General features: G+C 38.4%; 1 protein-coding gene across 9 annotated transcripts in view; it reads right to left on the bottom strand.

Annotated features, from left to right (window-relative positions):
- Positions 1 to 6,558, bottom strand: part of LOC135717514 (uncharacterized) — a 30,675-nt gene extending 24,117 nt beyond the window's left edge. For 2 of the 9 annotated variants that reach the window (XM_065239635.1, XM_065239644.1), the window contains exons 1-2: positions 5,403 to 6,558; positions 4,713 to 5,187 (exon numbers count right to left, since the gene is read on the bottom strand). In XM_065239635.1, the coding sequence (XP_065095707.1) occupies positions 4,713 to 4,837 (125 nt within the window). In that variant the 5' untranslated portion in view covers positions 4,838 to 5,187; positions 5,403 to 6,558. The remainder of the gene's footprint in view (positions 1 to 4,712; positions 5,188 to 5,402) is intronic. The other 7 variants (XM_065239637.1, XM_065239636.1, XM_065239640.1 and 4 more) reach the window with 7 other exon arrangements.
- Positions 6,559 to 15,468: the final 8,910 nt, after the last annotated feature.

Raw genomic sequence — 15,468 nt, 5'->3', positions numbered from 1 at the left:
TCTGTAGTCTGAACGTACTGTTAGCCATCAGCAGCGAGACATTCAAACAGTTTTTAACATCTTGGTAGGAAGCTGACGTTGGTTCAATTTTGTCTTTCTGGACGCCTTGAATAAATTTTCGTATTTGCGGAGTAATTTTGATTGCCCTCTGAACAGCAGCACTATTTTCCAACCATCGGTGACCGCAAAACTTTAGCGGGAATATGGTAGATCCAGAATACATCGTGATAAACGCTCGTCTTGCTGGTACATCTTTGAAGATATTGTAGATACCACGCAAATATTTGACAACATCCCAACTGATACTGTGAACACTATCCTTGAATGTATTATGCAAAATATACAGCCCACAGCTTCCCAGATCTATCAGCTTCTCGCCACCTTTTTGTACCTCTAGCTTCAATTTACATTGGGCCCATTCATGGACACTTGAAGCAACTTGTTCGAAGAGATACCGGCAAGGGCGTCCATAAACGCAGCGAGTAGATCTGATGCCCGGGATCTTCCCAAAAACTTTCACGTCATGCACTGATAAAATTTCAAAGATTGTTTTATGTATCCCACACATGATTTTTTGCAATGTGATCAACATTATTTTTTTCCCTGACCTACATTCCCTGACTTTCCAGATCATAAATAGAATTCCCGGACATTCCCTGACTTTCCAGGTTTTTCCAGGTAGTCGACACCCTGATTAAACTGCAAATCACTCGGCTTCCCGGGCTGCGATAGATTAATCTATGACGAACTTCAACCACGCAACTTCGAAGTCGTAGCACTGCAGGAACTTTGCTGGACGGGACAAAAGGTATGGAAAAGCGGGCATCGAACGGATACTTTCTACCAGAGCTGTGGCACCACCAACAAGCTGGGAACCGGCTTTGTAGTGCTGGGTAAGATGCGCCAACGTGTGATTGGTTGGAAGCCGATCAACGCGAGGATGTGCAAGTTGATTGAGGACCGCTTCTTCAACTACAGCATTCGGCAGGTTCGTGCCCACATATCATTTGTTCATCGATTTCAAATCCGCATACGGCACAATCGATCGAGATCAGCTATTATGCACGAGTACGGATTTCCGGATAAACTGACGCCATTGGTCAAGGCGACGATGGATCGAGTGATGTGCGTTGTTCGAGTATCGGGGACACTCTCGAGTCCCTTTGAATCTCGAAGGGGGTTACGGCAAGGTGATGAACTTTCGTGTCTGCTATTCAACATCGCGTTAGAAGGTGTGATCAGAAGAGCTGGGATAGACACAAGTCGCACGATCTTCAGGAAGTCCATCCAGCTTCTTGGCTTCGCCGATGACATTGACATTATGGCACGGAACTTTGAGACGATGGCGGAAACGTACATCAGACTGAAGGCTGAAGCTAGGCGGATTGGACTTGCCATCAACGCATCAAAGACAAAATACATGAAAGGAAAAGGTTCTAAATTGACGGTGCTCAGATTGACGGTGATGAAATCGAGGTGGTCGATGAGTTCGTGTATTTGGGCTCACTAGTGACCGTCGAAAATGATACCACCAGAGAAATTCAAAGACGCATTATGACAGGGAATCGTGCCTACTTTGGGCTCCGGAGGACGCTCCGGTCGAATAAAATCCGCCGCCGCACTAAGTTGACTGTCTACAAGACGCTGATTAGACCGGTGGTTCTCTACGGCCACGAGACCTGGACTATGCTCGGGGAGGACCAACGCGCCCTTGGTGTTTTCGAACGGAAGGTGTTGCGTACCATCTACGGTGGAGTGCAGATGGATGACGGAACGTGGAGAAGGCGAATGAACCACGAATTGCACCAGCTGCTGGGAGAACCATCCATTGTCCACATTGCAAAAATTGGGCGACTACGGTGGCTTGGCCCCTCGTAAGAATGCCTAACGACGACCCAGTGAAAATGGTTCTAGAAAGCAACCCAACAGGAACAAGAAGAAGAGGCGCGCAGTGGGCAAGGTAGATGGACCAAGTAGAAGGCAACCTGCGGACCTTTCGCAGACTACGAGGCTGGCGAAGTGTGGCCATGGATCGAGTAGAGTGGAGACGACTTCTTCGGACAGCAGAGGACAACAAGGCCTTAACCTGATTGGTAAGGTAAGTATGAGTAGTATTCAAAGGAATTCGGAAGGCGATGGAAAGTGAATTAACCACGAGGAAACTTAATGATGATATGACTACAATCCTGAAACTACACCTACGACTGAAAATCGATGGAATAATCAAATAGAATTTCTGACAAGAGCTGCAGCGGAATATGGATAGGAATTCCAGGGGAATATAATTCCTAATAGAACTAAACAAATCTCTAAAGGATTTTATAAGAATTTTGAAGAAATATCAAACAGTTTGGGACGAGGCGGTAAACTTGAGCATATTTCCAAAAAAGCTCTGAGTAGTGTTCCAGGAGATTCTGAAGAAATTTCCACGGGGATTCTAAGGACATCCTCCTCTAAAGCAAGGAAAATCCAAGAAAAAAATTTGATAACACTTTTCTAAATTCAACATAGCGCACCACTAGATTTCCACGAATATTCCAAACGAATTGTAAAAAATATACTAATGGAGACAAATTAAAGTAACTTCTTGCGAGAATTTTTAGGAATGCAAAGATATATGTAGAGTAATTTCAAGAGTTTTCTGGAGGGAATTCCTAAAGTGTTGTAAACTACGGGCTTTATGGAGATAATTTCTAGGGAATAACGGACAGAACCATACGATTATTCAGGGGAATCAGGGTTTTTCTTAAAAAGGCAATCCTGTTTCCAATATCTATAGCTTACACGCCATTTTGATTAGATGAGCATCGAATACGCTAAGAGATGAACTAGCCTCAGGCTAAAAATCTCTATAATAAAGAAAAAAAAAAAAAAAAAAAACATCGAATACGCTATTAACAAAAAGAGGCGTGAGTTTAAAAGGCTGAATTCCGGGACAAACTTTGTTCATTGCCCCTAAATTGAACAGTGAGCGTTCATAAGGGCGTAATTGCAATGATCAATTCTCTTCGTTGATTTTCTCTTTTGTTAATAACTCGCTTGTATTAACATTAACATCGTTAACAGTTGCTTTTGATAGCCAATACAACCTGTTACAGCACTACATTAGTCAAATTTCAGAAAATTGTTTCGTTTAACTGTTGCAATTTAAGGAGAAACTCGACGAAGAGAATCTATCATTGCAATTAGGCGCCTAATAAACACTCACTGTCGAATTATCCGATGTTTCATGGAAGTCGAAGATGGAAAAATAAAATCGATTATCTGTTTGAGTGGAACTGCTCTGAAGGTAGTACTGAGGAAATTAAAAAAAAAAAGAATTATTCAAGCTGAACAATGCATTAGGTCGTAAGTAACATTGACAGATTATCTTCATCGACTTTCGCTTTGCATCCTCACGGTCGTCTTAAGACATCTCCAACTATTTTCAGTACACAGATCAATGAAAGAAGCTATGATCTAGCTTTTTCTAAACACGACAAGAAACGATTCTGTACCTAAGTTATTAACGAAAGAGGGATTCGATTAAGAGAATTGATCAATGTTACTTAGGACCTAACGCACTGTTCAACTTAAATTATGGAGAAATAATATGTCAAGGTTTTGCGAGAATGATTCGGAATTAAAATATTTTTAGAGTGGATGATGCCACACAAAATCTGTGAAGAGTAACAATGAAATTGATAAAGTACCTAATTCACACATAGGAAGAAAAAAACACCATATGAACAAAATGCTTACAATTTCGATTCTAAATTGTTATTATCAATGATTCATTTAAATTAGTAACAAGAAGAAAATTGCAAATCTCCTTCTAGTAATTTAGTCGATGATAACATTGAAATAAAGATTTAAAACTCATATAATTCTTTAAAAAAATCTCACCGGTCCAAGTCGAGAATGATTAAATAAAAAAACATGTAGGGGAAACTGATCAAAGAACTAGATAGAGTTAACTTTTCACTTCATCAATCGTGGTTAATAACACCGGGTTGACATTTAAGCTTCAAAATAACTTCGAAACGCAATCCAGCATTAATATGAAAAATCTTGGAGAAATCCCCAGAATTCATCTAAAGTGCTTTTAGAATGCACTCTAAGAAAGCACCATCGTGAGAGAGACACATTTACTTTATAAACAAGCTGTATCTCTTTGTCAACACTTGCGAGTTATTGTCTCTGAACAAGAGCAAAGTGTCAATAACTAGAGGCAATGCAGTTGACAGCCATATGCCTTAAAATTCATATAATAAGACCTATCAAATCATCGTAATTTCATTCAATCATGTCAGAAAAGGAAAAAAAAAACACAACTCGCGCAACAACAAGCACAACGAACACCATCTAAATGCCGCCAGGTCGCATGCACCCCAGCGGCGTTGAGCGAACAACAAGCACATTTACACTAAAATTGCAGTCACGGGGTCATGCAGATGTATGTATGATGCCATGCAATTCAAAGAAGTAAAGCGAAGAAACGCAAACACACAATCTGCACTGGACTAGCGCTGAGATGAAGTAGTTCGTAAATTTGCTCAGGTGAACTCAAGCTCGCTCAAGTCGGATTATGTATGGTAGGGAAGGAAGGGATTGAAGGAGAAAAAAAAAATTAGATCATCACTCGCTACAACAATATACACCTACGACAGCGAAAACAACACCACGCTAGGCAATTCGTCCGTCGATCGTAGGACGAACAACGACGCACTTACTTGATCTCCTGCTTCCGGCAGCAGAGGCACGAGGCCAGGGTCGTGACCAGTGTTACCATGACGACCAACGACAGGGTGCAGTAGATCCAGAAGCTGCTCACAGCGAATTCCGCCAGCTGCAGCATCCCTCCTGCTGTTTGTCGTACTATTGGCACTTACGGGATTAAATTATTCTCCGTTTTGCTTCAAGCTTCAGAGAGCTCACCACTTTCCGGCTGTTTGGTTTGAATCACGGGCGGATGGTTCCTCCACGGCAACGGCGGCGTTGACAGTACTCATCGGGACTGCCGCGGTGGATTGCATTGGTCGGGTTTCACTTCACTATATTATCTTTCTTCTCTGTTATTTAGTTGATGATGGTAGTAGCTAGTCTCTTTGTGCTTGCACTGAACGGAGATGATTCACAACTGAGCCGAATGATGAGGCAATTACTATAGATCCGGGAAAATCACACAGCCTCTTCACACACAAATTCCTGTTGATTCAGCAGAAGAAGGGTTGGAATTTACTACAAAGTGAATCTAATTACGTTCTGGTGCACTTTGCCTCGGATGTCTTTTGCTTTAACCGTAATAGACGACGTGCTCTTCCGAAGGAAGTGCTGCCGTTCCGTGTTAGTTGATTGAAACTAGTTAAAATTTTGAATTTCCCGCATATTACCCTTCTAAAACATTCCACATTCTAGTTAACCTTCAACCCACAAACTGGCAGCACCACAATCCGAAATGGCAATAATCCGACACCACTGAAAAGGCATTCGTTTAGCACAAACCCGGGAGCACGATGGCCCCTTCTCTGCTTCCTCATCGTCCGGAGGCCATCAACTCCAAAACTAATACTCGCATTGTTGTGCTTTGCGGAAGGAAAAGGCCACAGCCAAAGCAAAACAAAACTTACAACCAGCTCTCAATGCTGTTGCTGCTGCTGCTGTATGTCCGTTCCCGCAGTAATACCTTTACGTGGGGTTCACTCACTGAGTTGTAAAAGGCAATCTCTCCTCCTCCGATCTGCTGCTCTGTTGTTGTTGTTGTTTAGGAGAGTTGTTTTTGGATACGGAACGGGGGCACGACGACGGGCGAAACCTTTCCCCCAAACCAAAACCAAAGCTGCTCTCAAACTTGTTGGCTGCTGCTTGTTAGGTGGTACGCCTCTATTGCTGTGCTGCTGGGGCGTTTCGCTGTCGTCGTGTCGTGAAAGAGAAAGGCCGTTCGTCCGCGCGTCAGCTACCTTCACCACACCAACCTTCTCGTTGTTGTTAATGCTGCCATTGGCATTGCACGGCAATGATGGAGTGGATGAATGGAGAAAAATTAAATCTAGCACAACTATTTTTCTTCACCTTTTCTGATCCGCGCGCACCGAGCAACGAACACACAACGCTCGCGAGTTCACCCTCACTGGCCTCCCTCTTTCCCTTGGGAGTTTGGATAGGATCGGATTGGCCCCCGTCTTGCACAAACACACACCGTTGTTTTTCTCGCGTTTCCTTCACGTACCCTATCCGAATGGCGCGCGCGAGTGGCCAGCGCGGGGTGCAGTATTAAAACACAATCGTTGAATTTTTATACACACTACATTAGCTTTTCGCTTTTTGTTGCCTTCTTCCACCCAGGTTGGAAACTCTCTCTCGTCAATTTTTTTTTATGCCCCTTTGCACTGTTGGAACCGGGATTTGAATGCACTTTTTCGGCTTGGTACTCGTCGGAATTCACTCGAAAATGGAATGTAACCGGGACGGAACACTAGCCCTGCCCGGGAAGCACATTTTTACGATGATTTTCACGAGTTTGCCGGAGGTTTCCGTGGGGAAAATTTAGCTTCCTGCTTGCCCGACGACGAACGGAGTGAAACGCGATCACGGGAAATCGAAAAAACATTAGACGAATGCCTTGACGTTTCACTCCAGCCAACAATACGAAGCGAGAGCGGAGAGCAAATCAAGGCAATTTAATGTTGAGGTGAAAAATCACAACAGTCATATTGTACTAAAACTTCCACCTCAAGGAATTCCGCACGTATTTTCAAGATTAAATCTTTCCTATCCAGTTTATTGTAATGTTATAACTGAAGCTTTTGAATTGGAAAGCGAAAAAAAAAGGATTCCTCGCTGCCGGCATTCCACTTTCCCGCGCTGCTTTGCCAACAAGCTGAGAATGTAAGATCACCCGGGAGTACATGCACCTTGATCGATCTCTCGCGAATTCGCGAGAGCCAAATGACAGATTCGTGGAATTTTAGTACAATAGAAGAAACGTGCGATGTTTTTTCAGAGTAGGGACGTTCATTATGCGTCGCGTTTAGCTACACGGAGAAACGAAACACTTAAAATTAAGTCTTTCGTACTCATCTTGACACCTGAGTGAAACCAGTCAAAATTTAGTGTTCTTTGCGAAGAATCCAAATTTGAGTATTTTGCAAAGACTTCGTTTTGAGTAGAATTGAATTGTTTCAGGAAGAGTAAATGTTGGATAAAAACTACACAAAACCGGGTTTTCATTATAGAAAATTTAGTTGAAAAGGGGATTTTTCAGTTGTTTTCTATATTTGTGATGAGTACTAAAAATCAATGTTATGTTCGGCTTTATTTATCTTTATTACAATAAAATCTATCAACAGGGACACCTGAATAAGCAATAAATCACAACCTACTAAATCCATCGTGTTGAGTTGGTTGACCGGGTAAAATTCCAAATTTGACCATTTTCGTTGGATGCACGGTTGGCTCCCGATACCGGCTGGTACACTCGAGGAAACGTAGCAGACCCATAAATTCAGCCTAAATGATCAGTATTTGTGAAAAAAATAAAAAAAAAGAAGCAAAAATTAATCATCCTGAAAACGGGATCGAAAAAATAATATGTCAATTATCCGCTGCCTTCGGATGCTGGTTATATTCCTAACAGTGGAGTCATCGGTAGCTGGAGGTGGCAATTATGCCCACAATATACGTTTTGGCCCGCACCTAAAAAGGAATTATGTTTAATTCGCTGCCACATTCCGGGAAATCTATCACGTACTGTTTAGTAGAACCAACAATCAATACGAAACTAGAGATTTTAAATTGGCTCACTACTTGACTAGCCTATTGGTCCCAAGCAAACGTTTAACGTAACACATTTTAGTCGAAATTCTAGTACAACACAATGTTTGTTTTGATTCACTATGAAAGTTTGACAGATAAAATGAGGGGTTATTGGATTTTCCTATGTTTCGAGGGGTGAATCGATTAGCTTGGGACCGAAAATAGTACCAGAGCTGAGCCAAAAAGTTGAGCACGTTTCTTCGGGACCTACTTGTCTTAGAGTTACCTCTATGGTATTAGACAGTTTAAAAAAAAAAAGATGTCCGTCATCTTGTTTTGCAAAATGACGGTGGACATCGAGTTTTGACAATACGTCGTCTTGGAACGAAAGACGAACACAAATGGTTGGGTATTTGACAGTTTTTCAAAATGGCGTTCAACGTCGATCCTCTACAAGTCGTTCCCGTTTCGGAAATATCCATATTGTGGGTATTTGACAGTTTTTTAGAAACTCTATGTCGTCCTTGTACCAAAAATACCCATATTTTAGGATATTTAACAGAATTTTCTTAAACCAACGGCCGCCATCTTGGATTGCGAAATGACGTCTAACATCAATTTTAAACCTCTACACGTCGTCACCGTTCAGAAAATGCCCATATTGTAGGGTATTTGATAGTATTTCAAAAACATCTTGGATTCCAAACAGGCAGCGGACATCGAATTTTGACATCCACACGTCGTCCTTGTATCAAAAATACCCATATTGAAGGGTATTTGACAGAACTTTCACAAAACCGATGGCCGCCATCTTGGATTCCAAAGTGGTGTCCAACGTCGATTTTCGTCGAAAATTAGCTCACTACCTGACTAGCCTATTGGTTCCAAGCAGATCGATTAACGTACCCCATTCTAGTATAAATTCCAGTACTACAATATGTTTGTTTTGATTCGCTATGAAAGTTTAATAGATAAAATGAGGGGTTTGTGGATTTTCCTATGTTTCGAGGGGTGTGCCGATTAGCTTGGGACGGAAAATAGTACCAGAGCTGAGCCAAAAAGTTGAGCTCGTTTCTTCGGGACCTTCTAGTCTTGGAGTTACCTCTATGGTTGTACCATAGAGGTATCTCTAAGACTAGAAGGTCTCGAAATAACGTGCTCAACTTTTTGGCTCAGCTCTGGTACTCTCTTCGGTCCCAAGCTAATCGATTCACCCCTCGAAACAGAGGAAAATCTACTAACCCCTCATTTTATCTGTCAAACTAATGTCCAGCCAATGTCGCTGCATGAGAGTCACAATAAGCGATTTTGTCATTTATCTCACCCACTCTTCGCTCTTCACTCTTCGCGAAGAGGCGATCAGAAAATCGCTCATTGTTGCTCTGTCAAAGCTAAATTTGCAGGTTTTATGTGTCAAACACAAACTTTAAAATGTTTTCTTGTTCCTTACACATACAAAATACCATCATAATATCTTATTATTCCATAATTTCCTAAAACATTTTTTTAGCCAAAATGAATGGAAGGCCCTGTTGCCAATCGCTTCATTATGTGCCGAGTTCCAGATGATAGCTAGTTCAGCGTTTTCAGTAATCGTCCGTTTCAGCCTCTGCCCTTTTTCTATACTGATCGCACAGTGCTCATAGTGTTGTCGATTCCCATTCCAAGTACACCGCTCGTCACCGATCCAATTCTGGTGGGTTTTTCTGCAGTGCTTCGGATCCGTGTTTTGACCGGGCAGCTCTTCCATCTCTCGCTGCAGCAGCCAGTTTAGATCGAGGAGCAGATTTCGTCTGGTTCTTAAAATATTACAGTTAAATATACGTTTCAACATTTTTTCCTCATATTTACCTTAAAAATATGCAATTGTGCTCCTGGAATCTCAAAATCCTATACATACTAGTTTTTCGATCACAAACTATTTTTCGGTTTTCATTTTGAAATTCCATTCTCCATCGAGTGTATACTACACTGAACCAATATGACATATTCCTGTTATGTGGAAATCTTATAAATTTGCGCTATAAGATAATCCATTGAAAATGATATGATTGAAAATGTGTCAGGTAAATTCTATATGAATATCTGATACATTTTCAATGCTGATAATTTCGTAAGTTTTATATGATCGTCATATGATAAATGAAAATCGGTCAAATTATAATAATGAACTGAAATGGATTTGAAACCCATAAGCATAAGCTTTACTTTTTACCACAATATAATATATGTGTAACAAATCAATCTAAGTAAAGTTTATGTGATAATCACATGAAATTTACTTCTTTTTTTAACACATATATTTAATCGATTTCTAAAAATAAATCGAAAAATAAACATCAGGCAATGGGAGCTTTCACAGTTGTCTTTTTTTTTATTGTAGCTGATTTGGGATTCGATCCAGAACTGTTGAGGTGTGAATGCATTCGGTGTCTGCGCTCGATTCCACTGGGCCACGGCTGATTTCAATATTGAGCTCGTTCAATTAGCACGAAGTAAGAACAGCTCTCCCGACATGGAATGTAGTGCAACGTTATGCTCGTTTTGCTAGAGTGAAGAAAAATAACAAATTTATGCTCCGTTTCGGTGGTTTCGTGTATTCAAATCTTTCTTAATGCTCCTGTGTGCAATAAAACAACGACTACATTATATGAGTTCATGGAACTGGTTCATGAAGTTCGGGTACTAGTGCTGGAATCTGAATTAGCCGTGTAGAAGGCTTACAATTAGAATCTTAGCAAAGTAAATATTGCAGTAGAATCATTTTTTTATCTCAATACATTCTTTTCCGCAACCCCTTATCTAATGGAACAATAACAAACAAAGATTATTCTATACAGTATCATTGTCGTTAGCAACAATCATGTAAGATGTATTTAATTGGGCGCGATATTCATCCAGAAAACCATGACAAAACAAATGTTTGCTGTTGGATTTCTTAAAAGGCAAATCAATATGACTATATAATGATTGGGATAGATCTGTTTACAATCATTAAACCTCAAAAATCAAAGGAAGCTATTCCAATGAGATATACATGTTTTACTATACTGCAAACTTAAATGACTGTCCAATAGTTTCTACATGGATGTTAACACGCGACATATCAAAAAACGTCAAAAGTCGTTAAAAGCAATTCCAATAAAATATACATGATTATCTTATAAGATATATCTTTTAGTGAGCAATATTCATCATGAAGACAGGTATATGTTACTGAATTTTCTCATAGTGCAAACTTATATGATTTTCCATTAGTTTCTAGATTTCTGTTCTCTCCCATGACATATCAACAGTTTTTCACCATGAAATATATCAGACAATATTCAAATACATCTTACCTATCGCTAACCACATTCGAAGCAAAGTTTTATCAAGTACTAAGTATGTGAAATTACGATAGAAATCATTCCATACCCGCATAATCGTGAACCATTAATTGACCTTACCGAAAATGGTTAAAAATTGTTTATAATCCCTGCTAAACATCAACTGAAATGGTTATGGAACTTTACATGAACGTTTAATGATAAAGTTTGAACCTTATGTATTATGGTTTGTTGGAAGTGGACCTTACAAATAATGGGTTGTTAAGAACCATTACCATTCAAAATTCTTGTTTTCTCCATACATTTTCGGAAAGAGAACTATATTAGAACCTTTTAACTTATGGTTTGAGAACATTAATGGTAATGGTTATGGTAGTGAGTAAAGTCCATTAATGGTTTTGTATTATCGCTCAACTTTACGTGGAATATATCGTGAATTGGTAATCAGTAATTTACAGGCAACCAATTCACGATATATTCCACATAAAGTTGATCGATGTTACAAAACCATTCATTGACCTTACTCACTACCATAACCATTACCATTAATGTTCTCAAACCATAAGTTAAAAGGTTCTAATATAGTTCTCTTTCCGAAAATGTATGGAGAAAACAAGAATTTTAAATGGTAATGGTTCTTAACAACCCATTATTTGTAAGGTCCACTTCCAACAAACCATAATACATAAGGTTCAAACTTTATCATTAAACGTTCATGTAAAGTTCCATAACCATTTCAGTTGAAGTTTAGCAGGGATTATAAACAATTTTTAACCATTTTCGGTAAGGTCAATTAATGGTTCACGATTATGCGGGTATCGCAGTCATAGTTTATAAGTGATAATCCAATGGAATCTATCAATCATCACATAGAATGAATAAATCTGCTGACATTGCTATGTTATAAGATGTATCCAATAAACGGTACATGTCGATTTGTTTCAGTGTAGTTTCATGAGTGCTCACACATACACTCAAAAAATTTCACACGTTTGATCGAAGTGTTTAAACACTTGATTTTTTAAATGCAGAATCACATTTACTTTAAGTGTATTTCACCTTGGTTCAATGTGTTATACACGTTAATTTATAGTGTTTCAAACTTTGAAATGTTGAAATTTTTTCACTATCGATTCAAGTGTATTGCACATTGAATCACGCTAATGTTCAAAACAGATGGATTTAAAGTGTTTTGCATTTCTCGCCTAACTTTTCAAAAGGTCCTATCTAACATTTCACTCTTTTCGAGAAAAACGAGGTTGAAGATTGACAAAATCTTTTTTGATACTATTTTAAACCAAATCAACTTTTGACATTTTTAAGACCTTTAATAGTAAAATGCGATAGTAAAATTGAAATTGAAATTATAATCTACCCGTTTCATACATTCTTTTCTATGAAAACGTGAAAAATGTTACATACACACAAAAAACGAAAATTGTATCGGTAAAAATATTAACCTTTCAATTTAAAAGTACCCCAAAATTTGTTACTTGAACTATGAAAATATTTGAAACAACAAGGTTATTTTCAATCCAAAAGTAGATGTTTTGATTTTAACTTGTAGTTTTAAAAGTGCAGATTTTCAAATCAAAAATTGTTTTACTGTCAAAACAACTTCTTCGGGGGTAGGTTTCTACCCATTTTTGGTTAGTTTTTGAATAACGTGAGTAAATAAAAATAAAAACGCGCAAAATGAGAATTGAAAATTTTGCTTTATTAATTTCTATTCGACCAGTTTTCAAAACAAATCCCTGCTGCATTCACCGGATCATCCGTGAGCTAGACCGGCTGAAAATATAAATAAAATACGGCGATACCACAGGATCAATATGGTAAGTTTATCTACGATAATGCCTTGTTCAGACTAGAGAGTTTTTTACGATAATAGAATCGTTTTCTTTTCGGAAATTTCAGCATCAGTCAAAAGTAAGATCATCGTTCCGGATTGGGTCACACCGGACTCTGAGCCAGATGGCTGAAACGATAGCACCACAGTTTAAGGTTGAAGCAGGGGAGTGGATTGCATGGACGGCTCAACAGATGCTGACGAGGATGGCGGACAATTCCACAATTCAATATTTTTAATTTTTTTTTTGTTAGTTTTACATTTAAAAAATATATATACGTAAAAATCAAAACAATGAACTTTATGTTTAAAAAGAAATAAAATTTTATTTGATTAACTACGCTCTCATTTTGAAATAAGATAAAATTTATTTTGACCTAACCTACTCTTAATTTGACAGTTCTACAATTTCATTTCAAAAGTAGAAACTTTTAATTTGACATTTATAAAATTTAATCATAAAAGTTGTGACTTTTAAAATCAAAGGAGTCAGCATTTTTATTTTAACTGTTCATGTCTTTTGCAATTGAAAGTTTCTAACTTTCTACCAAAAAGAACCAATGCAAACTTTTAATTCTACCAACGGTTTTTTTAATTCTATTAACGTTTATTTTTTGTGTGTAGGACATTTTGCTCTTGTCAGGTGTACATTGGACATGTTATATAGGACGTTTTGTTATAATCACAGTTACATAGGTCATTTATGTTTTCAACATTATTTGTTTGTTTTTAAGCATTATGAGTGCATAATTTAAGTTATACGAGCTAAACGAACAATATGAGTATTGGACAATGCATCAACTTTTTTTTAACGGTATATCGCAACACTGCCCACAGATTGTTTTGGTCGATCGTTGGTGGTAGCGTGAGCTGCTTTTTATTTGATAACAGTGTTTTTTTTAGGAGCTGTTCACTAACTACGTAGACAGCTTTTCGGTATGCTTAACCCCCCTCCCCATGCGTAGACAATTGTCCATATACAAATTTTAAAATTTGTATTGGCCGTGGATAATTGTCAACCCAACCCAACCCCCCCCCCCCCACGTGGAAATAGTAGAAAAATGCTTAACATGAAAATTCCGATGTGCACAATCATATTGTTTTGGTTTGTTTGAACATTTTAGACGTTTTACTCGTATAAACACAAAGGACCGAAGTACAGATCTGCACTGTTTTGGTTTTTCTGATACTTCAGACGTTTGTCTTGATGAACATAGTCAAACGTCTTATGTAACAGTGAAACATCGTTAATGCAAATTTTGATTTCAGACGTTTTGTTAATTTAGAATTTTCTCAATTCAATTGACATTAATCTGAATGTCTGTGTGTGCATAATGTTCTTAGATACAATTGTTACAATGTGCATTTATAAACTCGATTTGTTTACATTTGTTACTTAGGACCTTTTGAAAAGTTAGGCGAGATTTCAATACGATGTGAATTGCTTGCTCAGAAAGGTAAACATCGAAAACAAGAGTTGTGACTTTTCCCTATCAACCCGCCTCATATATGAGAACAACCGTGGCACAGTGAGATCGAACGAAGACTCTGGCAGCAGCACATCCCAACAGTTCATGATCGAATCCAAAATCAGACCCATTAAAAAGATATGTGAAAGCTCTGGCCTCTGGCAGTTTTGTTTATATATTTGTCGATTCATTTTTAGAGTCAGTAAAGTAGAAGTCGATAAAGTAGAATATTGTAGAATATTGAACTATGGTGTGCAAAGCTATTGATATCACCATATGAGGCACATAGAATCCAAGTGTGTCACAATTCAAATCCATAGTGTTCAGGCATGGTTCATAGCATAAGATTCACACATGAAATGAATGTGTTTCACAATAAGCGCAAAATTAAGTGTGAGACACATGATGATGGCGTGTGGAATTTTTTGAGTGTAGTTTTTTGCTATGTGCCATTAAACATGCTGTTCATTTGGGGCACACATAGTTGGCATAAGTAAGACACATGACGTTCATGTGTCGTTTTTAAAATTTATGTGTGGGTCGTTTTAAAAAAGTTATGTGTGAAATCATATAAATAAAACCAGCAAAGGTTTTATCAGTGTAAGATAACATATTGAATATTTTTCATCATAAAACATCGTCGCTAAAACACTACCTAACAGATGGCATCTGTTAGGTATAATGAGATGCACGCTAACTTGAAAGTACCCATTAATGGTTGAAAAAGACCCATTTTGAAGAAAAGAGGCTTAACTCATTAAATGAGTAAATTTTTTACCCATTAATGAGTATCTGTTACCCATTAATGAGTAATTGTTAATCATTAATGGGAAACAGATACTCATTAAAGGGTAAAATTGTTTAATCATTAATGAGTTAAGCCACTTTTCTTCAAAATGGGTCTTTTTTTACTCATTAATGAGTACTTTCAAGTTAGCGTGTGTACAGTACGCAAACAGTGATGAACAGTCATCAAACGCAAAGGAATTGACTATGTGCGCCACCGACAAACCGACATGACATTTAATTCTGACTTATGTCCGAAAATCGTAAACGGCCGATTTAAATGTGCAGTGATCCGAACTGT

The sequence above is a fragment of the Ochlerotatus camptorhynchus genome, unplaced genomic scaffold, assembly GCF_037179485.1.
Source record: "Ochlerotatus camptorhynchus isolate MF236.1 unplaced genomic scaffold, CSIRO-AGI_Acam_v1.1 ptg000060l, whole genome shotgun sequence".
In the NCBI taxonomy this organism is placed as follows: domain Eukaryota; kingdom Metazoa; phylum Arthropoda; class Insecta; order Diptera; family Culicidae; genus Ochlerotatus; species Ochlerotatus camptorhynchus.
The sequence above is the reverse complement of the archived record's forward strand: the minus strand, read 5'-3'. Positions and strand labels throughout refer to the sequence as shown.